This window comes from Ananas comosus, linkage group 6, assembly GCF_001540865.1.
Source record: "Ananas comosus cultivar F153 linkage group 6, ASM154086v1, whole genome shotgun sequence".
NCBI lineage: Eukaryota > Viridiplantae > Streptophyta > Magnoliopsida > Poales > Bromeliaceae > Ananas > Ananas comosus.
In genome coordinates, this window is record NC_033626.1 from 12,013,881 (window position 1) to 12,041,608 (window position 27,728).

The 27,728-nt window shown below is 38.5% G+C and overlaps 5 protein-coding genes and 1 non-coding gene across 8 annotated transcripts; 1 reads left to right on the forward strand and 5 right to left on the reverse strand.

The window, feature by feature from the left end:
* LOC109711532 (UBP1-associated protein 2B-like) lies at positions 3,310-5,745 on the reverse strand. Its single transcript, XM_020234641.1, has 2 exons — positions 4,065-5,745; positions 3,310-3,968 (listed from the first exon to the last, which is right to left on the reverse strand). The coding sequence occupies exon 1, from the start codon at positions 5,607-5,609 to the stop codon at positions 4,065-4,067; it is 1,545 nt and encodes a 514-aa protein (XP_020090230.1). The 5' UTR covers positions 5,610-5,745; the 3' UTR covers positions 3,310-3,968.
* On the forward strand, positions 7,431-13,704 carry LOC109711639 (protein RAE1). 3 transcript variants are annotated; one of them, XR_002216654.1, is made up of 13 exons: positions 7,431-7,573; positions 8,109-8,189; positions 8,322-8,408; positions 8,526-8,591; positions 8,671-8,864; positions 9,936-10,077; positions 10,504-10,584; positions 11,454-11,582; positions 11,664-11,741; positions 12,280-12,351; positions 12,734-12,814; positions 13,014-13,152; positions 13,241-13,704. XR_002216654.1 is itself a non-coding variant. In XM_020234783.1 (12 exons), the coding sequence occupies exons 2-12, from the start codon at positions 8,127-8,129 to the stop codon at positions 13,062-13,064; spliced, it is 1,044 nt and encodes a 347-aa protein (XP_020090372.1). In that variant the 5' UTR covers positions 7,431-7,573; positions 8,109-8,126; the 3' UTR covers positions 13,065-13,704. The 3 variants fall into 3 exon arrangements, 2 of the variants coding, with proteins under 2 accessions (XP_020090372.1, XP_020090373.1); XM_020234783.1 differs by having other exon boundaries at positions 13,014-13,704; XM_020234784.1 differs by having other exon boundaries at positions 8,118-8,189; positions 13,014-13,704.
* LOC109711640 (phosphopantothenate--cysteine ligase 2-like) lies at positions 13,958-17,705 on the reverse strand. Its single transcript, XM_020234785.1, has 10 exons — positions 17,500-17,705; positions 17,162-17,305; positions 16,934-17,057; positions 16,803-16,847; positions 16,508-16,593; positions 16,047-16,099; positions 15,874-15,933; positions 15,505-15,606; positions 15,092-15,211; positions 13,958-14,383 (listed from the first exon to the last, which is right to left on the reverse strand). Exons 2-10 carry the CDS (start codon positions 17,298-17,300, stop codon positions 14,162-14,164), a joined length of 951 nt encoding a protein of 316 aa, XP_020090374.1. The 5' UTR covers positions 17,301-17,305; positions 17,500-17,705; the 3' UTR covers positions 13,958-14,161.
* On the reverse strand, positions 20,166-22,553 carry LOC109712054 (pentatricopeptide repeat-containing protein At4g39620, chloroplastic). Its single transcript, XM_020235482.1, has 2 exons — positions 22,084-22,553; positions 20,166-21,504 (listed from the first exon to the last, which is right to left on the reverse strand). Exons 1-2 carry the CDS (start codon positions 22,456-22,458, stop codon positions 20,377-20,379), a joined length of 1,503 nt encoding a protein of 500 aa, XP_020091071.1. The 5' UTR covers positions 22,459-22,553; the 3' UTR covers positions 20,166-20,376.
* On the reverse strand, positions 22,751-22,822 carry TRNAW-CCA. The gene has a single exon. It is a non-coding gene; the product is annotated as a tRNA-Trp (tRNA).
* LOC109711353 (ATP synthase subunit delta, chloroplastic) lies at positions 24,158-27,705 on the reverse strand. The gene is made up of 2 exons (XM_020234351.1): positions 25,249-27,705; positions 24,158-24,475 (listed from the first exon to the last, which is right to left on the reverse strand). Exon 1 carries the CDS (start codon positions 26,020-26,022, stop codon positions 25,258-25,260), a length of 765 nt encoding a protein of 254 aa, XP_020089940.1. The 5' UTR covers positions 26,023-27,705; the 3' UTR covers positions 24,158-24,475; positions 25,249-25,257.

Consider the following 27,728-nt stretch of genomic DNA (forward strand, 5'->3'; position numbering starts at 1 on the left):
GAGTCAGAGTGGCGATCCTCCCGCTCGTTAACACCGCCACCAGTTTTATTCAGCGCTGGATTTATCCGTTAATTAAGCAGATTGAATCGAAGATTTGAAATCCATCAAACTTTAGCTCGCCATTCCTTTCTAGAAGAAAGATGTGGTACCTGCCACTAAAGCGTGGGCAAACTTTAGCTCAGCTCAGCACATAGCGAAAAAATGATTATATATGAAAATCACAAACTCTGCCCCTTAATTTAATAAAAGATAAATGTTAAATGGCGAATCTAAACTCACCCTTATCCCACGGTATGGTTTAGTTGTTTTAGTCCCTCGGAAATGCAAGATCATTAGTGTTAACTACCTAGATGTCAATCCATGAGGTCAAAAGTTTGAAACTCCACTTGAGTGTTTATTAATAGGGCGTTATTATTAACGGAGCATTCTCAACAGTACAGTAAAAAAATAATCCTGGTATAGAATAGTTTCTAAGATGGGACCTACAGACTTAATGAAAAAAACGAAACAGAGGCACAATTTCGTACTTCACCTACTCATTTTAAGAGCGTGGACTTGGTCCAACGGGCCTTATGGACTTCTAATGGCTACTTTACTGGGTCCTCCATAATTTTTCAGTTGGGCCCTCTGCGAAGCTTAGGAAATAAAATTTACCAACAAACTTTTCCCTCAAACCGAAAAAAAAAAATTTATAAAAAAAAGAGAGCGAATGTAGCTATTAGTAATTTATTATCTGGGGTCTCACACGCCCTTAAATCAAGCGTAGCAACGAGACAACGAATGAGAGAGCCCTCAAATTTCCGAACCTGATTCATAGAGAATTCACATATTCATCTCTTAAGATAGAAATTGCTAAGATTGATAAATAAACTGCAAAAGTTGAATGGTACTAGGGAGGAAAAACTCATAGCCAATGTGTAACAAAACCTCGACAAGGATATCATCTCCCAAGACAATAAAAGTACTTCAATGCTTATCAAAAAATTAAACTTTTGACAAAGATCTCTAGAAAGACTGGTAGCCAAGTTGCCAATCAATAATGCAGGTCGAAACTTATTTTAGTATTCATTTACACTATGAAAGTAGCAAGCATTTTGATGCAAATAATAACAATGCTAGAGTAACAAACATAGGCTACCATCAATGAGGACAACAACGGAAAAGTAAAGCATACCTGAACAAGCATAGATTATGAACGAGTGTAGTGACATCCATGAATTACTAATTATTCTAGTTTAACAGTAGTATATTAGCTAACCACAATGCTTACATACATGCAAAGTCTAGTACCACAGGTAGAATGCGAACTACCTTACAGTTACAAGATCAGACCTTTGAGAGTAGCATTGCAAAGAAATATTAAGGTGAAATAGAGCATGCCACGATGTACAAGTAGGAATACTTTTTTTTTTTTTTTAACGTGTATATAATGTGCACCTGGTACCAGTAAATATCATTCTACAAGAACATGGTTTAAAGCTTAAGATCTTTAACAGATGCTAGTAATGTCACACGTGAGAATGATTTATGAAGGCAACTAAGACAATTGCCAACAGATTTATTATGTTTCAGAAGATAAATATCTGATAACCTTGCCAACTTCAAAGAATCAGAAACATCTGGAGACAACCATGGTTGTATAATCTCTAGAATGCAGCATATAATAATGTTAAACGGGTGTAACATCAATCTTTGCGTAAGGATGGCTGAAGGAGAGAGCACAGCTATTTTCCATAAATAAGGTTCAAGGGGTAATGTCCTCAAAAAGCACAAATGTTCTCTTACTGCTTGTCAGTAGCACATGCCTGCTAGTTTTGAGCTAAGTACAAACAACGAAAATAAAGGATGCATATGGCTGAATACTGTCATATCTATATAGAATCTTAACATAGAGTCTAAAAGAAATTGATATAATAAGACAATCAGTTCAGATTTGAATTGAACTATTTCAAACATCATCTCAATCAAAAAATGAATATATGACACATACCCATAGCTTTGGCTTAATCGTATATACTGATGCAATATATAATTAGTTCTCAACTGATCTAAAACTGATACCAAAGTGGGGATGGCCAATATACAAAATACAAAGGAACTGTGCAAAATCCAAAACTATAGAAAAGAAGAGTTAAAATCCCATCTTGATAAATGTAGCATAAACAAAAACTAATAATTTAGTTGTTGCTATATAGCATAAACAAGACCTAATTATTGAAAATGGACAACATCTCCCTTTCACACACAAGTGCACAAACTGTTAGCTTTGCAATGATCGATACAAGGTTGACTATATAAGAAGGCCCACGGTTAAGTTGACGCAATTTGGTCCGTGAATGAGAAATGACGGTAGTGGCATTTTTGTTGTTTATAAATTACCTACAATGCATGTAGCCATGAACAAAATATATAGAAAAATTCTGACTAATGGAAGTCCATAACAACAAAGCCACCGCGGCTGCACAAGAATGCAGTTCAAGCTGCAGCTCAGGCAGAGTCGATCAAAACAGTAGCTCTAAAATAAATCAATGTGCATCAATTGATTTCGGTCGGTTAAGACTAACTTGTCGTCTCTATTTTGCGCTGCATGCATGCGCAGTAGTTAAATCTGTAAGGGCCTCCCGCCAACTCTATTGTTATTTGCTGGCGATAAGATAGTCTTCTCATTGCTGCCCTTAGAAGATACAAATTCAATTATAACTAAAAAGCCAACTAAATAAGATCTAAAGTTTACTAGTACCTGACTGCTAGCTCAACTGGTAGGAGCATCGTCCTTCATGCAGCTATCTTAATCTTTGCAATTGTTGTCACATAGTTAGAGGATTGCTCTATGTGGTGCTTGTGGGGCCCAAAATGGATTTAAAAATTTTGTCAAAAAGAACATCTGAAGGTGACTAGTTATCAACCATTAAAAGAGCAAGATAAAATCCAATATGCGATAAAACTGTACATCTGTAATAAGATATAAATATATTACGAAAAGTTCCTTTTCGATATTATAAGGCTCCTAAAGGCTTACTCAACATCTCTAGAGCCAACACAGATTGAAAAGCCATCTGATCTATATGCCAACACCATTAAGCACAGGTGCAATTAAACAAAAACCAGAAGGGAAAAATAAAACCAGCAAAGGAAACTAATGTCAAGGAAGGAAGTCGCTACAGATTCAAAAGCCATCTGATCTCTGAATCACATGAATTAACCATAATCACAATATCATGCTAAAAAAAGGAAGGAATATCGAACAGTAGGGAAATCAGGCAATCAGCATAAAATCTATAATCATTTAGTAATTTGAAGATAAACACATTAAACCGAAAGAATACTTTTATAGTAGCAATTTGAACTCATATGCAACAATCTTTCAATAGCAACTTCCATTAAGACATCAACAAGATCCAGCTGAATGCATTTTGTTGGTTCTTCAGAAATAAAGAAGTCAGTCATGTAAACGACATACTTGTCGTGTATACTTAAAGGAGACATCTTTCTGGAAAGTGAAAGAGTATAGAAATTAATAATAATGTGACGTTTGAATTTACCAAGAGAATACTAGTTTCGAAATAATTGCGACAAAATCATGACAAAGGCAACAATTTGTTAAACCTCAACAATGTAAACAATGTATTAGCCACCAATGAAAACCATCGACACAAAAAGAAAAGCCAAAGCACCATGTACGAAAACCACTAGAGACAACTATAGCAATATCTGTTACAAGAAAACGGCAACACAGCTATAAAAAGCACAGCTAACGGCTAAAACGCAAAACAATACAACCATAAAATTCGACAAAAACCATATCACAAAAAGTTCTTTTCCAAATAACTTTTGCAGCGCATTCCTCAACAACCCGAGCTTGATTACGGATTCAAAAGCCATCTGATCTCTAAACCGCTTAAGTAAATCACGGTCGCAATATCGAACTAAAAACGGAGGGAAACCCGACCAGCAAGGCAATTGAGAAGCTAGAAGACAATAGATATAAGTATCAAGAATCTTTTAAACACTCGAAACAAGTAAGAATATCAGCAAGAAAAAAACAAGTGTCAAAACTCTTATACCTAATGTTGTTGCCCATAGCCACCCATATGTCCAATAGGCGGTCTTGGCATCTGGGCCTGCCCCGCAGGTCCGGCCTGATAAGGAGCAACACCGGCGGTGCCAGCAGCTCCTCCCTGCTGAGTCACCGGCGTAGTGCCTTGGTATCCAGGAGGACCCTGAAACCCCGGAGGCCCTTGCAAGACAGAAGGGCCCTGAAACCCAGGAGGTCCTCCCTGAAACCCTGCAGTCTGGTAACCAATGCTCCCAACCCCTAAACCCTGAATTGGTGATGTCTGCGTAACAGCGGAAGGTGCCATAGTTGGCTGGGCCCCAGCACCCAATGCAGCAGCAGCAAAAGCAGGGTTCAGCGACGCAAGCACCGCTGGATTGAAGCCAAAAGCAGCCGGATTCTGCCCGGCCGCCGCCAGCATGGCGAGCATTGCCGCATTCGGTTGCATCCCCTGCACAAAGGCTTGGGGAGCACCCATCCCCAAAAAACCCTGGTTCAACAACGCAGTTTGCTGGGCCAATCCCATGTCAGGGGTCATACCACCCATGCCGACTACGCCGTTGTAAGCTGCGATGCTCTGTGGCATGTTCATAGCAGCTACTACCTCATTACCAGAGGGGTTTATCATAGGGCCTGACGCCGCCTTGTTCCTACCATCGGTCGCCCTCTGGCATTGGAGCAAGTGGCCTTCAAAGTTCTTGATAGGCTCCTCAAGGGCTTTTTGCGCGCCCTCCAATGTCTTGTACACGAAGAGCGCGAAGCCCTTGGCCTTACCTGTTTGGCGATCAAACCCTAAGGGGCCCTCCTCGATCTCGCCAAACTTCGCGAAGAAGTTGTAGAGACGAGTGCCATCAATGTCGGCATGGACGTTCGCGACGTAGATCTTCCTGGGAAGGTTGTCCGAGTAGGTAGTGCTAGGATTAGGGTTAGGGTTAGGGCTATGGCTAGGGTTCGGGAGAGGATTGGGGCTAGGGTTATGTTGCTGGTGACCGTGGGGGGTGGGTCCGGTGGAGGCGAGCTGGCACGCGGTCATGCGGTTGTCGATGAGCTTCTGGGGTTCGCGGAGGGCGCGGCTCGCGGAGCTCCGGTGGCGGAACTGGACGAAGCCGTAGCCCTTCGATCGGCCGGAGGGCTTGTCGACGATGACGCGGCAATCCTCGATCTCGCCGTATCGGGCGAACGCAGCGCGGAGCCCCTCGGAGGTGGTCTCCCACCCAAGGCCGTGGACGAAGAGCTTGCGGTGGGCGGGATCGGCGTCGGCGGCGCTCAGGATCTCGTCGAGCGTACGGGGGTCGCGCGCCGCGGCGGAGCGGAGGAGGGAGATGAGCTGTTCCCGCGGGAACGGCTCCAGGAGCTTCCCCAGGTCCTCGTCCTCCTCCTCAGCGCCGGCGTAGTCGTCGCCGTCGCCGTCGCCGTCCCCCGCCGCCGCGGGCGCGTCGTCGGGGATGGGGAAGTACAGAGTTTGGCGCGGGGTCTTGTGGTCGGAGGAATCATGGTGGTTGGGAGCGGAGAGGAGATCGTCCTCCTGATCGACCTTGCGCTTCTTCGTCGCCATGGATTATGGAAGTTCCTAGGGTTTGCGAGGGTTTTAGATGCTCGTCCAAATACCAAAGAGAGAAAGAGAGGAGAGAGGAGAGGGGAATTACTATTTTACGCTAGGGTTTATATAGAAGTTCCGAGGAAGAAGAAGAAGACGATGGAAACGTTACGAAGTTTAATAACGATTATATTGGGCTTTTATGCAACGAGCAGCCCAGTTTGTAAAGTGGCTCGTCCGGAGGGATGCTTATAATGGGCCAACTTCGAATCTTACTTCGCACCAATACTAAAATTATAAAATTTATAAAAGTTTTAAGAAAAAACTTCGAAAACCCCCCATCGTAGTTTCGCAATTTCTCACTTTTGTATACCGTGGTTTAAAGTATATCAAGTTAGTANCCGAGCTTGAGCCTAGATTTAGGCTCGAAATTAATTTCAAGCCGAATTTGAGCTGACATAAGCTCGCTCGAGCTCGGCTCGTTTCCACCCCTACAAGTTAGTACCCTGTGGTTTCGCACTTTCTCACTTTAGTACCATTTGGTTTAAAGTGTATCAAGTTAGTACCCTGTGGTTTCGCACTTTCTCACTTTAGTACCCTGTAGTTTAATATTTCATTTGGAGAAAAATAAAACTACAGGGTACTAACTTGATACAAAAATAAAACCATAGGGTATTAATTTGATACAAAAATAAAATCACGGAGTACTAACTTGATACACTTTAAACCACAGGGTACTAAAATGAGAAAGTGTGAAAACACAGGGCATTAACTTAGTACAATTTAAACCATAGGGTATAAAATGAAAAAGTGCAAAACCACATTGGAGGTTTCTGAAGTTTTTTCAAGTTTTAATTATCAAACATAGCACTCGAAGTTTTGGAAAATTTAAGGGAAAACTTCAAAAATCCCTCCTGTGGTTTTGCACTTTTTTATTTTAGTACTCTGTGGTTTAAAGTGTATTAAGTTAGTACCCTGTGGTTTCTCATTTTATCACTTTAGTACCTGTGGTTTAAAGTGCATCAAATTAGTATTGTGGTTTTATTTTTGTATCAAGTTAGTACCCTATGATTTTATTTTTGAATCAAATTAGTACCCTGTGATTTTTAAACCACAAGGTACTAAAGTGATAAAGTGCGAAACCACAACCCACAGGGTACTAAAGTGATAAAGTGCAAAACCACAGGGTACTAACTTGATACACTTGAAACCACAGGGTGCTAAAGTGAAAAAGTGCAAAACCACAGGTACTAACTTGATACACTCTAAACCATAGGGTACTAAAGTGAGAAAAAGTGAAACCACATTGGGGGTGTTTGAAGTTTTTCCAAAATTTAATTTTCTTTTGTCGGTCCATTTGGCTGCTCAAAACTTGCAAATCATCTTGGCAAGATAAGATGATTTGCTATCATCGGAATGTCTTTTTGTAAAATATTTTTATTATCATCTCTTTGTTCTGAAATCAAATTTTAATAAAATTTAATTCGACTCCAGTTCAAAAAATTCTATTATAAATTAATTAAAAATATATTTGATGTAAAATAAATCAGAGTATGTTTACAAAAAAAAGAAAATCATTTTAAGTTGTCTACTTTCCTAACATATCACTTTCACCCCTTTCCCGAAACCAGAAATCGGCAGGCAATCAGAAGCCGTCGCCGATTTTAGCTTAACAAACGCTTTTCTCAACCAGCGTAGATCCCACGCACACGTGTAACGTGTAGCGATGGCACATCAGCCGTCGATCTCCACTGTTCCAGTGTCTCTACATTCGGGACCGTCCGATGAATCGACGTTTCTTCGTGGCTCCACCGAAACCTTCTCCCTATAAATCCCTCCCCCCCTTCTTTTTCTGTGTCCCATTTCGTCGAACACCTTTCGAGCTCCCCTCGCGTCTCCCACTCTCTCCTGAGCTCCATTAATCTCTCTCTTCCCTTCATTCTCTGTCTACGTCGTCTTCGTTTTCTCCACTCTCCGCTGAGGTAACTCTCTCTCTCTCTCTCTCTCTCTCTCTCTCTAGGGGGCACAAGGCGATTGTTAGGGCTGGTGCCGTGATTGGGGGAGGTCCACGGCCCCACCTTATCTCCTTGCTAGGGTTTGGTCGCCCCCCTTCTACTCCTGGTTGTATCCCTTTTGCCATTTCTTGCTTCGGGTTTTGTGGTAAAGTCGTTAGGGTTTATTTGGAGTCTTTTTTGAACTTAGATCAATCTGACTTGCAATTTACTTTCTTATGAAACACTTCTCGATGATTTGATTTGAGCGTGCGTGTGCATTTCCCCAATTAAGCGATTCTTGGCTTGTTTTATGAGTAATACTCTTCAATCTTGTTGATTTTCTCTGCAGTTCCGCACAAAAAGTTAGTGCATTACTTTTTGTATGAGTATTTTACCTATACTTTATCGAGGAAAGAAATTAGGGATGGGATTTCGTCTTCCCTTTTAAGGAAATTGATTTTATTCGGCACGCTTATTAATGTGTATTGTCCAATTTTTTATCGCAACTCTTTTTATTATCTAGGATTGGTAGGAAAAAGCAATGGCGAATCTTTCCGGTCTGAGTACAGGAGCCGCAAACCCGAATCCAAACAAATCTTTTGAGGTAAGGATTCCCCATTACCGAAATTATGTACTGTTTACTGAGCAATTCCTATTTTGTTCCTCATTTCGGCAATGTTTTTACACCTATGCTCAGCATAATTATACAGTGACATGATGTTTCACTTGAATGCAGGTTCTGCCCTCTCCTAGTGATTCTGTCTCGAGCCTTAGTTTCAGCCCAAAAGGAAATTTCCTGGCGGCTACTTCTTGGGATAATCAGGTCTTCTACTCGCAGGCTTTGAATATAGCAAATTTTAAGTACTAATGTTCTATGACTTTATCTATTTGTTATGACATTAACGTCTTGTGCATACCCTTTTGTTTCCACGGGATATAGGTTAGATGCTGGGAGATTCTTTCTGGGAGCAGTCAGCCGAAAGCATCAATTTCACATGAACATCCGGTTTGTTGTGATGTTTGTTATTTCGGATTTTTGTGTGTCTGATGTTTCTTATTTGCTGATTGGTGGTTTTCTGCCGCAGGTTCTATGCTCGACTTGGAAGGATGATGGGATGACTGTGTTTTCTGGAGGCTGTGACAAGACCGTCAAGATGTGGCCATTAATGACTGGTGGGCAGCCTGCTACAGTGGCTGCTCATGATGCACCTGTTAAGGAGCTTGCTTGGATCCCCCAAATGAATCTTCTTGTTACAGGCAGCTGGGATAAAACATTGAAGTGAGAAATGCTTTATTAATTTCTTTAATTTCTTCCTTTTGCTCATCTCATTTTTCATTTCTCAATGGACCTGAATTTCCTTGAATAATGTGAAGTTGAGAAGCAATGTGCACCCTTGTTTCGTGGGCTTATATTTTCTATTTTCTGTTAAAGAGGTGGAAACCATTTGGTGAAATATCTTTTTAGAATCGAGCCATCTAACACTTTGGGATATCATGATGTATGAGAAATGCTTTCTTGTCATTGTTACAGTAAACAGTGGCTATAATTTGATGTTCCAATGCTACTAGTGTTGTTGTCTTATAAGTAAGGTATATCTTAGTATGAAAAATGATTGTTTATACTATCCATTATAAGACTATCTACCATGACGGGTTTTTTAGTGCAATAGTCTTCTCCTAAAATTTTATTCTAAACATAGACCTGTTAAATTTTTATTTATAAATATGGTCCTATAAAAGCGGTGAATGGTTCACCGCTTTTAAAAGCGGTGAACCATTGACCGCTTTTTTTCTTTTTCTCACTTCTTTTTATATTTCTACGATGGTAAAAGCGGTGAATGGTTCACCGTTTTTATTCTTTTTCTACTCCTAATGAGAAGTTATGAATGCGGTGAATCATTCACTGCATTTAGAGGTCTATTTTTATAATTATTTTTTTTAAAAAAATTATTTTATAATTATAAAAATCGATAGGATTATTTATAAAAAAAATTCACCATTGACAGTCTTTGGGTTGTGGAGATAAAGAGGAGATAGATTGGCTATTTGTGCTTTATTTTGCTTATTAAGATATCTTAAATTTGATCTGAAATTTCTGGATCCTTTGAGGACAGTGTTAGTTAGTCGTTATTGTCTACTCTGTGCTGTACTTTAGTTGCTTTCATTTACACAATATTGATTATGAAATCATGTTGCTTGTAGGGTTTCATATTTTGAAGCCTATTTTAAATGCTTTTCATTTTGTTGTTCTTCCTTTTATATTTTTACCGTACATCTGTAGTATCATTGGTAGTTTTCCATGTAAACTATCTGTGAACTTACTTTCCATATTTGTCTACCTCACATCTAGGTACTGGGATACTAGACAACCACAGCCTGTTCATACACAGCAGCTCCCTGAGCGTTGCTATGCTATGACGGTCCGGTATCCTCTTATGGTTGTTGGGACGGCAGATCGACAGCTGATAGTTTACAATTTGCAAAATCCTCAGGTGATTTATCTAACACCAGCTGACTATTGGCTATTGCGAGTTAATAGTCGTGCTCCGCATTAGAGAATATGTTTGCACCATTGTGAGTTGTGTCTCTCAAATTAAAATCGTTGAAATCTTCACCAAACGTTGGTGCAACACTGCATGTTCTTTTGGCTCTCAAGATTCCACAATCTTGGGATCCTGCGATTCAAGGCTGCCACTTCACTTGTATTTTAGTTGTTGTAATATGGGCTCGATGGCGTAAATGCCATTATCAAGGTGTCTTTTGATGCAGCCAAGAGTATGTACGCATATGCAGGCCCAGTACTAAACAAATTTTTTTCCCTTTTTTCTAATTAGACCATATATTTAAATTTGTTGAAGTTTTGATAGTTGATAGTTTTTTTTTATTTTTTATTTTATATATATATCGACTGCCAACAGACAGAGTTCAAGAGAATTCAGTCACCTCTGAAGTACCAGACACGATGCCTTGCTGCATTTCCTGATCAACAAGGTTTTCTGGTAATGCTATATTCTTTTATTTACATATTTTCACTTTTTGTTATTCTGCTGCATTTTTTTTAATCGTAATTTGGAGTGACATTTGCATTTTTTATGTGGGCATGGATTTCATTTGTCTGCTATGGATCATTATGGCTTTGTTTCAATGAATTCTCTTTTCTTTTCTTTTCTTTTTTTTTTGTTTGGTGGAAAACACTGACTTCAGTTGAATAAATGAAATAGATGCTTTATACAGTTGAAAACACTGACTTCAGTTGAAGACACTGACTCAAGGAATAGATGCTTTATACAGTTTTTGGGTATCTCCATAAATGTTTCATATCCTTTGGAAGTTGTAATGCAAACAAATTTTAATACAAGAGTTGAGTTAGAGTACTTTTAGAAGTACCATTTTTATGTCATTTCCGATGACAGGGCATCCGAATTGATGATCGAAGCCACTAAACATGATCTATAGCATGTGAACATCCTAGGAACCAAACTTGGTTTTTTTTTTAATTTACCTATTGTTCACGTGGTCTCAGAACCAACAATTTTCAAGGGTAGATACAAGGTGTATTTGAGGCCACTTGATCACTAGGTAAATAATCATGAAAAATCGCAAATTTTTGCTTCCTACAAAATTCACAAGTGGTGGATCATATTTATGGTATAGATCGTCGATTCGGATGCCCCATCTTCGGAAACAGAGGCTTAGTACTTCTGAAATTATTCTAACTCAATTTTTAATGCAAAGTAATCTGTTTATATAGTTGAAACTTACCTGTTGTTTCAATTAATGCAAGCTAATTTTACATGGTGTTTCCTTTTGCAGTTTATTTACCTCTTGAAGTACATATCACTTTACCTTTCATCTTTTTCTTGTCAAGGTGGGCTCTATAGAAGGAAGAGTCGGCGTCCACCATTTGGATGATGCACAACAGAGTAAAAACTTTACATTCAAATGCCACAGAGAAGGCACTGAGATTTACTCTGTGAACTCATTGAACTTTCATCCTGTAAGATACTAATCTTAGTTTTTAAGTGTAAGGGACTTTTTCAGATTAACTTATGCTTCTGCTGTTCCTTTATTTGTGTAGGTGCATGGCACGTTTGCCACTGCAGGATCAGATGGAGCTTTCAACTTCTGGGACAAAGACAGTAAACAAAGACTTAAGGTATTATTAGGACAGTAGGATTTTCACAGTAGAATTCAACTTTTATGTGCTCTATATTAATAGATTTGTTTCTTATTATTCATATCTCCACCGATATGAGTTGTTGTGCATGTTATGGTTCTTTGAAAGCTCTATTTTGTTTTACACATCTGTGTTATTTCTTCCTTCCATTCCTGCTTTTGAATTCTGCTTAAGAGGGTGCTGAATGTAGACTGGAGATAGTGTAAATGTATGAAATGACACAGAAAGGAAGTGCTCATTTGTGCTTGAGTACTAGAATTTTATACATTAAACATCATTATTTATTAGTATGAGATGCATGGGAAACATCATTATTTATTATTATGACATGCATGCAATGATAGCTACCTGTTCCGTGAAGCATCTTCTGGGATTGACTTGTTTGCGCGTGGTTGAACTTTGACATGTTTGGTTGACCTTTGACTATGATATTTAATTTAATGGATAGTGTGACCCTTCATTTTATGCCGCTTGATATGTTTTATTAATTTTACTGACCATACTGTACTTTTTACAGGCTATGGCTAGGTGTCCTCATCCTATCCCCTGCAGTACATTCAACCAAGATGGTTCAATATTTGCCTATGCGGTGGGTCTTACTTCTTGGACGTGCAATTTCTGCTTTTCTAGGATCCTTTCTTCCAGTACATGTTTCTAATGTACATGTCTGTTTTTATACTTGTACTTCTGTTTTGAACTTTTTACCTACATGTTGGCTTAATATATGTTAGTGGCTAGATTCTTAGAGATGTTCTTACTAAATGGTGTTGCCTCTAAGGCTATTATACTGTAAAATAGCTGTAAATAAGGGTTCACTTCACCCGTGATTTGTAGATTGTTTGTTTTGGTAAACAAAATTTTCTTCTTTTGTGTCTTCTAATAAAACTATTAGGCCTGACTTGTATGCCTGTGTGAGCAGAAGCTTACATACACACAATTGAGAATAAATTTCTCTGCGATAAAATTTTCAGGTGTGCTATGACTGGAGCAAGGGTGCTGAGAATCATAATCCGGCTACTGCAAAGACGTATATCTATCTTCATACGCCACAGGTTAGTTTTAACTCTGATATTTTGCAATAATGAGAGCCAACAAATATAGCTTGCGGTACGAACTTAAGATGTTGGATCTGTTACACTTGTAAATGTTGTTTTTCTCCAACTCAAGGCTATGAGTGAGATTCTTGGAAGCCTTTTTTTCTTTAAATAAAATCTGAATTATCTTGCAACCCATGTTCTCTGTTCACTACAGGAATCTGAGGTGAAAGGAAAGCCGCGTATCGGAACTGGCAGCAGAAAGTAAACTTTGAAAGGATGTTTAAGTCGAAGAAGCATGGCGTGCTTGTACACTTGGTCTTCTCTGCACCCTTGTATACTTGAGGGAAATATGGGTGTGCTTCTTCCGCTTCTAGCTTTGTCCTCTTCATATTGCACAGTATCAAGCTAGTTCTGACCGTGTTAGTTCATTGCTTTTGGTAGGTGTATGTTAGGGTTTGGCGTTTTCAACTGCTAGATATTGAAGAGGCTCGTTCGTTTTAGTAGTTGTATGTTAGGGTTTGGCGTTTTCTAGTGCAAGATATTGAGGAGGCTTCATAATGGATCATGACTCCCTTTTAAATGCAGATTGTCTTGATTTTCGGTTGTGGAAGGTTTGACCCCTTCCCTGTCGGTGGCAGGTTGAGGTACTCGAGATAATGTAGAAGTTTTTTTTTTTTTTATTCGTTGTATTAACTTTTCCTTGAGAAAACTCTTTTTTTTCCATTTCTAAATTTGGATTCTGTAATGCGTGTAATCAGCCCGACAATTGAAACCCTGGAATCGCTCATATCGTCAGGCAAGCGAGCCACCTTGTGAATGGGGGGGTGAAAAGAAATAGCCTCTCTTTGATTACGTTTGGACTTATATGATTACTTTTATGTAATATGATCCCCAGTATTGGTGTGTTACAGCGGTATACGATATATGTATGCTTAGAAATTCGTTTTAGTTTTCCGCAAGGGCATACCCTCAGCTTAAAATAATGAGATTTCACTTTGTAGTTATAATGATGCCCAAGAGAGTTTAATATTTGGATCAGTTTCTCCTTTTTCTTCGTTATTAGTTAGATGGTGGTTACCCGATGACTTGTACCAAAATGCACTGAAAGGCTTCTCGACTAGTTTGGTATAGCACGAACCTCCTCCTAAAGAAATCGGCACGATAAACAATGTCGCATCCTGCTTCCATACTAAGCAATACAAAGATAATAATGAGGTCAAACCGAATTGTCCTTTCAAAACGAAGATACATTAGTTAGCTCTATATACTTTGTTTTAACCGATACCTTTAATATCATCAAGCTATGCATCAAATCATCAAATTTTCGTCATCTCATGAGGCTGATTTTAATGCCATTTTGGGTTAGCCGATGTATTCCTTGTGCTCCTTTACGAGGAGATCAATAAGCTGCTCTTCAAGATCTTGATCTTTTCCGTGCCTGCGTACCGTAGTCTTCCCACCGGCGGTGACGACGATGACCTCGTCCTTGTATGTTGCCAGTTCATTAGCCACGACGACATGCATCTGATACTTCTTCAAAGCCATGTCTGCTTTCTGAAGAAGGATATCCGGATCCGTCTCCAGCTGTCATTCATCGAATGCTAGTTAACTCAATAATATGCATCAAAACAGATTCGCCATAATTTAACCAAGCAAAAACGCTAAATCTATCCTTGACAGCCTCTTTTCAAGCAAGCAATATTCTATACGGAAATTAAAGTTTTCTAAGAGAACAGTAAAAGCGGGGAGCAAGATATGTTTCACTATTAAGAACTTCTTCACAAAGAATAGATATCAATTCTACTGAGAAAATCATGCCAAACATGCTGATTGCAGGAAAAAGCAAGAGAGGGAAATTGAAGGCTATGTCTGCAGCATAAAGAAATAATTCAACAAAGCTTTAACATGTTTAAGCATCAAGTGTTCGCTTAGGTCAACTGGTGAACTACAAATATAAGATGTAAACAATATTTTTCTATACAGACGGTCGCACAGCCAAATTTCAAACAGGTAATATGCAGACATAAAACAGATGGTGATGAACATGTGTTCATATCCGCATATGGTAAATTATTCTGTTATTTCCCAATTATTTTTGTATGAGCTCCAAAATTTAAAATCTAAAGATGTGTTATACACGGAAAAAGCTTAACTCCTCTCCTATAGCTTGCAGTGGTGGGTGGGGTGGGTGGGGGCATCATTCTCAGAGGCCCTATCTACTCGTGAAACTAAACAAACGTCTTTTGAAAGTGCACTGGCAACTCCAAAGTTTCGTTTGTTAAGAGAACTAACCTTAAAAGAGATGCAAAATGCTGAGGGAGCCCATTCTTTTCTCAACACTGAAAGCATTTTAGGCACTTGATTGAGTCTCATGTCCAAAGGTCCGCCTGCTGATTGGATCTTATGTTTCGCCTGCACAATCATTTATTAGCATATAAGGTCTTGACTTGTTTCTCCCCGATAGGACAACTTTATAAAGAGGGGAAAAAAAAAAAATCTGCTATGTTGCTTGTCAACAACATGATGAGCAACCATTACACCACAGTGAGTGTGAAATATTTTGTTTTATTAGAATTTGAACTAAGAAAGGAAATGAGGAAAGGGAGGCCAATTTGTGTAGCCACCAGTCCATTAACAAGAAACTCATTGATGCTGCAGCATACTCTACCATTAACAAGAGACATAGGATGTTAACTCAAACTTACCATACTCTCCCATGGAACATAGAAATCCGATACTGCAGCGCAAAGATAGAACATCCCATGTTGCCCAAAACAACTCATTGAAGTAGCCACCATTTTTAATATCTGTGAACAAAAACAATTGGAGAGTGAGAGGAAGACAGTGGATTAAATCAGTCATAAACAATATAGGCCTATTTTAGTGCCCTACAACAAAGGTTTCAAGTGGCTCAGGAAAATTTTGGGCAAAAGTTGCAAACCTAGAAGAGGCTTAAGTTGCAAAACTGTAAAAATATTTGATTTTCTTTTACAAAATGGTCAAGATTGAAAGCAAGTAATAATGCCCATGTGTAGCCTTTGAAACTACTCATAGCAGATGAAGATGTGCAAAACCTGAAGATATTCAAAGATTGTGGTGAATGAAATTTTCAGCAACAAGCCTTCTTCAACCGCCTGCAATGAGAAGAGTCTCTATGATTAAACAAGACCTCCTGTCCTTGGAGAGAGCCAACTATTTTGAACTATGAAAAATGGATAGTATAAAATTAGTAGCAACACGTACATACCTTATGGTAATCTTTGATTGCTGTTTTTACCACCGTAGCATGCGATTCGGGCACTGGTAGTATCAGAGAAATTCTAGTGAGACATGAATATCTATGAAAAAAATAATCAGGGCAGGTCAGAGAGATAGAAATAGACAAATACTACTAGGAGAAAAAAAAAAAAAGAAATTAATGCAGTTCTTTTTTTTTTTTTAAAGAAAAGTCTTGTAGGTTAGGTTAGGCACTGCAATTTTAGATTTCAAGTTTCTCATTTTTAGTAGTAACTTGTAAAATTATGAAAATCAACCTGTGACAAATCATTATAAGATCATGAGCTAGAGTAAAGCTTTGGTATTAGGGTTATTGAAGAACATATTTTCAGCTCAAACTATTTAGATTGTTTTGTTGCATGAGGAAACCGTAAGAAGATAGAAAGCAAATTTTCCTAACATAACAGTTGTAACTGCCGTGATAGTACTCACCTTGAATCATTGATTCTTCATTAAGCTCGAAAAAGTCGAGAAATGAATCTTCCAGAAGATATCTACAATAAGGTTGACAGCTTCCACTGCAAAAAGATAATAATCCTACTGCTTAACTTAGTGTTGATTGATTTCAACTAATAACAACAACGAAACGCTCGGAAAAAGGGTAAAAAAAAGTATGGCTAGGGGTCTCTACTATCATGACTCCAAGGAGGCATAGAGAACACAGGGTCAATATTAGTGAAAAAAGTAAATTATTAACAACAAGAACACAATTTGAATAAAAACTCACCGCCGGTAGAGGAAGATAACAGAATACCCAGCCTTGATGAAGTACCTACAATATCACCAATGAGTTAGTTCCATATAAGTATAATGCGACAGGCGAGAGCAAAAATACGTAAACGGTAATAGCAATCATACTCTGTGGATGCAGCTCCTCGGTAGCCCGAGCTAAAATTATCGATGTATCTCACGCATCGTTGCTCCAACGGAACCGTAGTGCCTCCGGAAGTGACGCAAACAACCTTAATTGGATCCCCACTCTCTAAACAAGATTACAAACAACACATAATAGTTAGATGGATTCAAGACCCCAAATTGCTATATGCTCAACCAGTTAATAATAGACCGAAATCAAATTGTGATTGCCTAAACGCCGAGAATTGCGATCTACGAACTGCCTCAAATTCGCGGAGATGAGATCGCCATTTTGCAGAGGGGGAGCCGAGCGGAAGAAGGACTTAACATCGGATTCTTGAGAAGTTTCCGAGCCGTTTCTTGAATCCATAGAAACTGTTTAAGAGGCAAATTGTCAAACACCTAAGCTACATATCCAAAGAAAAAAAAAAAAAGAAGAAGAAGAAGAGAAAACCAAAGATCGAATATCGATCGAAATGAAACTGAAACTGGAATTGAATCATCTCAAAATGGAGATCAAAAGATTGCTGGGAAAAGAACGGAATCGAATTGCTTTTGATTATTCTTACCACGATCAAACAAACGTTCGAGTAAGCAAAAGCGCCGAATAACTATTCCACTGTTTTTATTCTCCCTATACAAGGGTGGAGAATAGGAAAGAAATAAAAATCGGAATAAATACACAGGATAAGGAGCCGGGGTACGCCACTAAATTGCCGCCGAAATAGTAAGGGAAAGGTTCCTCTCCTATTTCGCGAAATTATGCGGGTGAAATCCCCAATACCGGTTGCGTGAGGACAGGGGTCCCGCACTAATCTTAAAGCTGCGGGCGATTTGCAGCGCGCGGGGAGTTTGTTGGCGGAGGGATTTTTTTTTTTTTTTTTTGCTTCTTTTTCTCTCTCTCTACGTATAGAGGAGAATTTTAGATGTTCTTTTAAATTCAATTTATTTTTTTATTATAAAAATTTAAAATGTATAATTATTTATGCCTACCTTTTTAATATTTTAGACTGTATGCATTAAATATAAATTTTAATTTTATAATCACTTAAATATAAATAGTATAATAAAAAAAAATAAAGTTTAAATTAATTTTTTATTTTAATAAATTTAATTACGAAAATTGTATAAAATATACTAACTAAATTTGTAAAAATAAAGGGCACATTTAATTTTTGAAGTTAAAATACCATCAATTGACTCAAATCTAACATATAAAAAAATTGGATAATAAAAATAAAAGTTTGAAATGTTGGATAGTTGATTTAAAATAATTCATAATTCAGAAAGGTTTTATATATTTATACTGTCAAACTTCAATACAATATTTATAATCTCATGAGTGATTAATCTTACATGTAAAATTTTTTGGAATATCTAAAATATGATCGGTTGAGTTTTAATTTTAATAATTAAGGTTTCTAAAATTCATGTAATTTTCTTATATAAAATTACTAATTAAAAAAAATGATCAACGCTCAGACTTTGTTGAAATAAAAACAAAACATAAAAAAGGTAAATTGTGCTTTTGATCCTCAAATAATAAGATGAAATTTGACTCAAACTTTTATACGTTTATTCTTATATTTTTAATGCAACGACAACTGCTTTTTCTTTAAATTTTTCTATTTATGTTTTCTTCAAGCCGCTTAGACTTAAATAAAATGTTTAGCTTAAACTTTAATAAATTGTTGAATTTGTTATGCACTTATGCAGATTTTTTATTTCCTTACCATTTTTGTTAAAATTTATTAAATTATTTCTGATAAAATTTTGTTATCTAAATTAAAAAAAATGTCCTGTGCATCGCAATTATATTATGTCTCGAACATAGGAATCTCTTTTTATAAATTTGCTGCAAAACATAATTTCAGCGAAGCTGCCTCTCTCTCTCTCTCTCTCTCTCTCTCTCTCTAGCATATCCAACCACCTCTTTATGATGCAGAAGAGGAGTTCCTATTCAAAATACGAACCGTTCATACCAACATTATGGCCAACCACCTTATTAGCGAGGGATGGGTGAGTGGGGTATAAAATAAATGGGTTAAATGCATACAGCTAAATATATTTTTATAAACTTTAATTTTTATACGTTGTTCTTATAAAAATTCTAATATTTTTAAATATATTTCTCTTATTTGTTACCGTTATAGAACTGTTTATATTTTAAGTGAAATGTCATTCTTGCTATCACAGATATATTCTTTCAAAAGTCACAATAGTAGAATATAAGAGGCAAAAATATCAATTTATCTCATAAACTAATCAGGATTAAACATTTAATTTATGATTAATTAAAGTTTTCTAACAGATTCTATAACGGTGGATATATTCGAAAACATTAGGATTTTTATAGGAATAATATATAAAAATTAAATTTTATAGAAATATATAAATTAATCCAAAATAAATAATCAATNTCATAAACTAATCAGGATTAAACATTTAATTTATGATTAATTAAAGTTTTCTAACAGATTCTAACATTAAGGATATATTCGAAAACATTAGGATTTTTATAGGAATAATATATAAAAATTAAATTTTATAGAAATATATAAATTAATCCAAAATAAATAATCAATGGAATCTTAATCTGCTTAAGGAACTTATTACTATTCTGTATATATGAGTTCAAGGATAGTCCCTCGTATATGCTGATATCGTAATCTACTCACTGGACTTTTTACTGAAGCACTTTAGTCGCTGACGCCTCGAGCTTTCTCATATATTGAAATTTCATTACTTGTCGTATAGTTAGATCTTTTTATAAGTAGTTTTCTTATTTTCGTGCAGTTATAAAACAGACCTGCATCTGCTATTCTACAGAAAAACCTGGAATTGAAGCTCTCAAGTTAAAAAAATAAAAATAAAAATAAAAAATTGGAGACTTATAGGTGGCAAAATTGGGATAGTACACAGGCTATCCATAAATTAACCTGGGTATATAAACAAGACATGCTGATACCGTAATGATCTGCAAGGAGAACAACAGATTTTTGATTAATAGGTTATTCATGTACAAAGTAATTTTGATGCTATATAAATGCAATTCCAACAGGCAAGCTCATAGAAGCAAACACTTAATGGTTCATAGTCTTAACCCAAAATCAATATCTTACACGAGCTGTTCACGAGCAGCAGCTTGTTCGAGCTTAGCCAATTTGATTCTTACCTTAGCCTGCTGTTGTTTAGCTTGTGCACACACCTGTGAGCTCACTCTCATTCTGCGTGCTAAATCGGAAACAGATTTCACATCGAAATCTGATAATCAAATGAATAAAGTAACCAATCTTACATACCTTGAAATTTTTTACAACAAACATGAGCTCATAATATACAAAGACTGGTGCGAACGCACGACTAAATCAAGATTTTACAAGTGATTGTCGGATGAATGGTAATCCTGCTTAGCAGCCTGCGGAATAAACAGATATGACAAGAAATTAATCACGAGATAATGCAATCTTCGCCCTAACTTGTGAATTGCTAGAGTTATCTGCCACATTGCTAGAATTGGCTCTCGACTCTGAAGAACCAAAGGCTTCTAAGGCATCCAAGAAGAACTTTTTATTCGGAACAATACCCTGCTCGTCCATACGCTTCAACAAACTACTTATAAGTTCCTTACTATTTGCCTTGCTATAAGCCTTGTATAGTAATTTGTATGTCGATGCATTTGGCACCATTCCTTTCTTAATTGCATGCTCCAAAAGTTGATCTGCTTCAATCAACAAATCATTCACGCAGTATGCATCAAGAATAGCATTCAATGATGATACCTGTACCTCCTTTTGATTATTTACCATCCCATCAAACACCTCTCTAGCTCTCGCAACACAATCACAATAACCATACATTGCGATAAGACACTCATAAGTCACGTAACTCGGCTTGAAACCCGAATCATTCATCTTTTCAAAGACAGATTCTGCTTTGTCCCTAAGCCTAGCCTTCCCATAATTAGTAATCATCGAATTGAATGTAGGGAGAGTCGGAGTCTCCTTCGATCTTAACAAGCTCTTAAAAACCTGCTCCATTTTATCAAACGCTTGTCGCCGCCCATATGCATCGATAAGAATATTATATGTTATGACATCCGGCTTGCATTGTTTGCTTTTCATGAGCAATAATATAGACTCCATCTCTTTAAGCATGCCATTCTTTCCATACGCATCCATAACACCGTTATAAGTATAGATGTCAGGAGAAACGATGCTCTCATCAAGATCTTTGAATAATGCATCCACTCGTTTAGTATCGCTGGCCTGAGCAAATGCTCTTAAGAGAATGTTGTATGTGACAATGTTGGGTTGGCATCTTTCGATCCCCTTCATCTTTTCAAAGTAGCCGAGGGCTTTCGCCAGGGCCTTAACTTTGTCTCTTGAGTGAAGATGCGCGGTGATGAGAGCATTGTATACAGAAGCGTCTGGTCTACACCCACTGTTTCGCATCTGAGAGAATAACCACATGGCCATCCTCGTCTGGCCCTTCTTCCCCATTACAGATATTAGCTTTGAATAGATACCGTTATCAGCAACGTACCAGCGCTGCCTCTGCATCCATCTGAACACCTAGCAATAACATTCAATAAGTTTTAGCTAGGCATATAATTGAAATCGAAACTAATATATGCTAACTCATATAAACGTGGTAGGTGCACTTTGGATTGGTTGTTCTGATGCTAATGCAACAAGTTTAGAACCAAAAAAAGAAGATAAAGAGTCCATAATCCATGACGATTATGCCATCAGTGCTGATTCAATATTGGCCAAATAGTAATTTTTAGGTTAGATTTTTCGAGGTAAAGCCTACAGAAATAGCAAGCATGGTTAGCATAATAAACTTAAATGCAATATTTATTTGAAATTTCTGATTGAATTTTCCAAATTCCACTTATGTCATCTCCTCCTCCGTTTATCCAACAACACGACACAAATAACAGTTCATCAAAAAACACTACCTACAGCAATATTTGAATAGTTTAGTAAATGCAAAATCCACTGTTTCACTGAAAAAAAAACCGCCATCTTTGCATTGATCAGAAACAACACATCATCATCACATTCCCAATCTCCAATGCCCAAAGACCAAACCCTAACAATTCGAATTAATCACTCGATTCATACAACATAACAAGAACGAGATCGAACCTCGAGGCACTGAAGCCACCCGTCCCGCTTCCCGAGCTCCTCGAAGAGGAGGAAGCAGTGCTCGGTGCGCACCACCCTCACGTACTTGTCGAGCGTCGCCACGAGCGGCTCCTTGCCCACCCCGGACCTGCGGAGGAGCAACCGCACGAGCTCCTCCACCTCCGACGAGCCGTCGCCCTTCGGGGCGGAGCTCCTCCGCCTCTTCATCTTCTTCTTCGGCGGCAGCGTCGTCGTCGCCTTCGAGATGGAGCTCGACGAACCAATGGGGAGCTTGTGGAATCGTAATGGGAAGTGGGATTTGGGGCAAGAGGAGAAGAAGGGGGAGAGGGATTGGAGATGGAGAGAGGAGAAGGAGAGGTCGGAGATCGTAGACATGGCGGAGGATTAGGGTTCTGAGCGAAGCTACGAACAGCTCGAACAAGTGCGAACACCATGGACGCAGAGAGAAGTGTCAGAGTGACCTCGGTGACTTTGATTTGATGGACGGTGGAGATTGGTGGTTGGATCGATTGATAGTGAATCGACGGTACGATGGTTCACCAAATCGACGGTTGGTTATGATGGATGGGCAATATCATAGGAAAATGGACGGTAAGTGATAAAATAAATATTAGATGATAAAAGAAAAATTATAAAAAAAATTTGGATCCGTTTTGGATCGGGGTTTTGAACCCGACGTGAATCGAACACGCAACCTTGTGATCTGGAGTCAGACGCGCTACCATTGCGCCACGGATCCCCTGTTTGTAACTACAATTAATAATCTATTTAAACTGAGAAATAATTTAAATTGTTCATTGAATTTAGCCCCATTGGAGATCATGTTTTAAAATTTTTGTTTTCTTGCAAAGATAACTCTTTGCGAGGAAAATTATAAATTTGATTTTATTGAATTAAAGACTTACTATTTAAGGTATCCCCATTTGATTAGCTCTGAGATTAGAAATAATTAGACCGTAAGACCTATAGGAAAATTAAACTGAACATTGCATTCTCATCTTCAAACTTGCCCTGATCATTGTCTTACTATAGTATCTGAATTCACAGCTGAGCAACAATATTATGAAAATATACCACTACTGAATGGCGGCTAAGCCAGTTGAGAATAACTTACTATGATATTGGCCTATCAAAATATTTCAAGCCAAGATGTTAAAAAAAAATGTTGAATATAAATACTAAAACAGTTTAAGTTTTTGAAGAACAACAATTATTTCATATAAACCGACAAAGCCCATTAAGAACAGCTCTTTAGCCATGGCCGTGGAAGGAGTGTAGGGCTCCATTAGTAACCATTTTCCTCTCACAATACATTCGTTTTTTGTTTCAGAATCGAGAGTTTTGACTCAGTACTGCAGAAAACCCAATATTTAAGAGAACTTAGAAACTATTTGCTTGTGTGCAGGGCATCTATGTAGCAATTGCCTTATGGAAAAGAACAATTGTGTCTACAACTGCATAACATATCTGGTCTATTTTTTTTTCCCCCCCCCCCCCCGATATAATGAATCACCTCCAAACATGCTTTCATGGAAACTCAAAATTACTAACATTATACTTTTAGGTACCATTTGGTTCGGATATAAGTAAGAACTAGCTATTATAGGAATAGCTACAAGTATGGGAATAAGCAAAATAACGTTTGAATAAAAATTGGATTATTCCCGAGGATAAGAAAAATAGCATTTGGATAGATAATATGGAATAAGAAAATAATGGATAGTTATGTATAAAAAATGGAGGTGTTAGTGGGGATAATTATACCAGCTTATTTTAGAAATCCGATAACTACTATTCTCGAGTAAAAAATTTGCATTTGGATATAAATGAAGGATAAGGAGTTATCCCTCCCCTTATTCCCAATCCAAACACTGCCTTAGTTTGTAGCTACAAAATGTTTTAAATGGCATGAATAACCATTAGATGACTTTGTGCACAAACATCCAAATAGAAACCTATACACAATGCCCAACAGATATCTTAGTCAGGGACTCTTGCTTGGAAGGGGCTGAGATGCGGCTTGGTTAGCACAAAACTTAACCGCAGCTCCAAGTTAGCATGAGACTCATATCGATGATGTTAACTCAGTTTTCATGCTTCAACTAGTTTGCAATAACAATTAAGGTAAAAAAAGAAAAAAAGAGAAAAAAGAAGTGTATACAAAGCTAATCAGTAGGGTACGAAGGTTGCGTTTACGAATGCATCTTCTCCATTCCGTGCATGTTAAAGATGCAGAGATTGCATTTGGCTGTATCTATTTTTCATCGGTATTTTCGTTGTACTTTTTATGCTTGCACCTATGTGGAAGCATTCCAGGAGATACATAAATGGCCAAAATAAGCCGAACTACGGCATACCGAGTGAAGCTCCTCAGCTGCTGCTGCTTATGCATCTGATCACATTAATCAATCCAAAGGGAAGTCTAAGGCCTTTGAGCTGGGAACTAAATAGTCTAGCGAGTTATAGAATAGAAATACAAAGGAAATAAGATGAAAAAAATTAAATTAACTCACTCGGCAAAAGCAATGAGGATATTATACAACGGATATACTAGTCCTCTCTATCACAGGAAGTTAGTATCTTCAACAATTGCATTCACACAACCCTAATATTTTTACCCTTTCATCCATAGTCATCTAATAATAGTGCAATGCTCATCACATACTGAGTGTCAACTTTTTCATAATGTGAGTTGAGATGGTTAGATGAATGAATGCACGGATTGTAATGCAAGCAAAAATTTCTCCTCCAAGATAAAACAAAACACAAATATTTGTTAAATAGAATAAGAAAACTTACATTCAGACAAATAAAAGCTTTAGATACTTTATAATATATATATATATATATATTATTTTTATTATGCCTATATCTACTCACGAAGCTCTCCATATTACAAGCTCTCCATATTACAAACATAGCCACCTCAACGAGTAAAATACTGGGGTCAGAAAAAGATACAGGAACACTCTAACCGCAACTACAAGAAGAAACCAAAGGCACCCAATTGCCAAAATGCAATTTTTAAACATAATTCATATAAATTCCCTCAAATTACAACAACAGTACTTTGGATTTAAACATTCGCAACACAAAACAAGAGATCAAATTTTGAACAACAACAAGAAGATAAGAGGAGGAAGGGGGGGGGAGGAGGAGGTGGACCTTGGGAAATTATACGAGCCCGATGGAGGAGAAGTCGAGCTGTGACGCGATCTCGTCGAGCTGCTTCTTGACGCTCATGTCAATGAGCTTTGAGCCGGAGCTCCCGTAGCGGACGGTGAATCCGGCGATGAGGGAGGGGTCGATCATGGTCTTGATCCGGACGTTCTTCGCCCCGGTGAGCCGCTGCACCGCCTGGGCGATCTGCGCCAGGTCCTGCGACTCCAACTTTACCACCGACGACACCACGGCGATCTCGGTGCCCGTAATCCGATTGTAGCACGCCTCGAACTCCTTGACGATCTCCTTGATGATGTCGATGCGGCGCATGTCGACGAGGATGTTGAGGAAACTGATGGTGTGGGGCTGGAGATCCGAGGCCCTGGCGATCTCGGCGACGACCTCCAGCTTCTTCTCGGTGGGGACGGTGGGGTTGGAGAAGAAGGATTGGACGGTGGGGTCGGAGAAGGCGCGGTCGACCTTCTCCATGTCGGCGACGGTGGCGTCTAGGGTTCCGTTCGACTTGGCAACGTCGGCGAGCGCCGTGGCGTAGCTCGACGCCGCTGTGTCCATCATGGAGGCGCCAGCCGCCCCGCGGCCACGGCCGCGGCGACGGAGGGGGCCGGAGCCGGGGAAGGAGAGCTTCAGGGAGGGGACGCGGCGGAGGGAGAAGGAGGAGGAGGAGATGGGGGAGGCGGAGGAGGCGGAGGAGGAGGCCATGGGAGGAGACGAGGGTTTCGAGCGGATGGTGATCGGGGAGAGGCGGAGAGAGGCCATTGCTGAGCACTTCGTTTCCCTCTCTCTCTCTACGAGTGTCGAAGGAAGGGATAAGGGGGGAGAAAGAGAGGGAGAGGAGGGTAGTGTCGTATAGTGGGGTTATTGGACGGATGAGATGTGATGGTCCGGTGATCGGAGGGTGGAGAAGCGCGTGTTTGTTTATCTGTGGGGAGTGGAGAGGAAATGGTGGCCTCGGATGGTCTGAGTGAATGATAAGTTGACATGTGGACGATCAAGGGATGAGGTCGAAGCTGCTTTTTGGAACCTGATATGATCCTCCACACAAACTCAATTCTAAGGGTGAGTATTTTTACTTGTCACAGCAATTTGACTAGTAAAATAGTTTTACTCAAAAAAACATAAAAATACAATTTACACTAATTTAGAGAGGTACAAATATTATTGATAGTAAGAAAATTCAAAGTACGATGCGATCTAGCTACTAACATAATTTTTTTACATAATTATAAATAGCAACAAGGAGAAAAACCCATGAAAGATAAGCTTAGATTGGACCATAGTAACTACTGCTAGTCTACTAACTAGATTTAAGAAATCGACCAAAATTTAAATAGAAAGATTAACAATGAAAAAAAGAGTCGACCAAACACCTGATTCTGCTCCCAACCAAAGCAGGGCTTTCTCAGTTCTGCAAGATAATGTTCTAGATTTAATCTTGTTTGTTCTGAAACAAGGAAACTCCCGCAGAAGCAACATGAGGAACTCTACTTATGCAACAGATCCATGCGAGAAAATAGAATAATGACTAAAGATTATCTGACATCACATATTCTGGATCTACGCTTAATCTCGTTAAATAGGAAATTGGAAATATATGGTTAAGAACAGTACTTAATTAGATTCCACAGACTAGATAAGAAGCACCAGTCATCAGCTTCTGGGATATCCCTGCACATAAAAGAATTCATCTACTAGAGAATAGTATTAGATTGTACTACTTATAACAAAATCCAATCCAACCTTTCTGAAGCTGCTGCTTTTCTGAAGTTCAAAGTCTTTCGAATGTTTTGCAAAATTTGCTGAAGCGAATTGGCATCATCTGATAAGCTTGATGCTGAATTTCCTGAGATGGTTCAAGACAACAATCTAAAAGCGGAATGGTGACATTACCTGCTATAAGTCCGACGGAAGGAACAGATGTATACTAGGATGCCTATGCACATGGTCGATTCTTAGAGGAAGTGTCAGCGAACTTCCTCTGATTTGCGGCACTTCTTCGGATTCCCATTTCAAGGTGGAATGTCAGGTGTATTCTTCTTTTTCTGGATCCAGTAGAGTAGACAGGAGTGCAATCTCATTCTGAGGAATGAAAATCTTTAACTCCAATTCTTACTCTGCTGCGAACCATACACACTAACATAATTGGTTATTCTCCTTCCATCGCTATCCAATTCTGATTCTTATTGTAAACAAAACACAATGTCACTCTAAAGCTTGTGTACTAAGAACCGATGACACAAATTTCTGTTTTCTGCACGATTACTCAGTATGCAATTTTGCAATCACTCAAAAGTTGCAACATTATACTACCTTCATGTGAATATCAAAATGCCTTACTCCAACATCTGATCTCCACGTTGTTGCTACCTTTAGATGTTACGAATTCAATCAGAATGTTCGCCATCCAGTTTCCAATCCACAGCCGAACTAACAGTTCCGGCTAGAACTCCAGAATTTTTTGGACT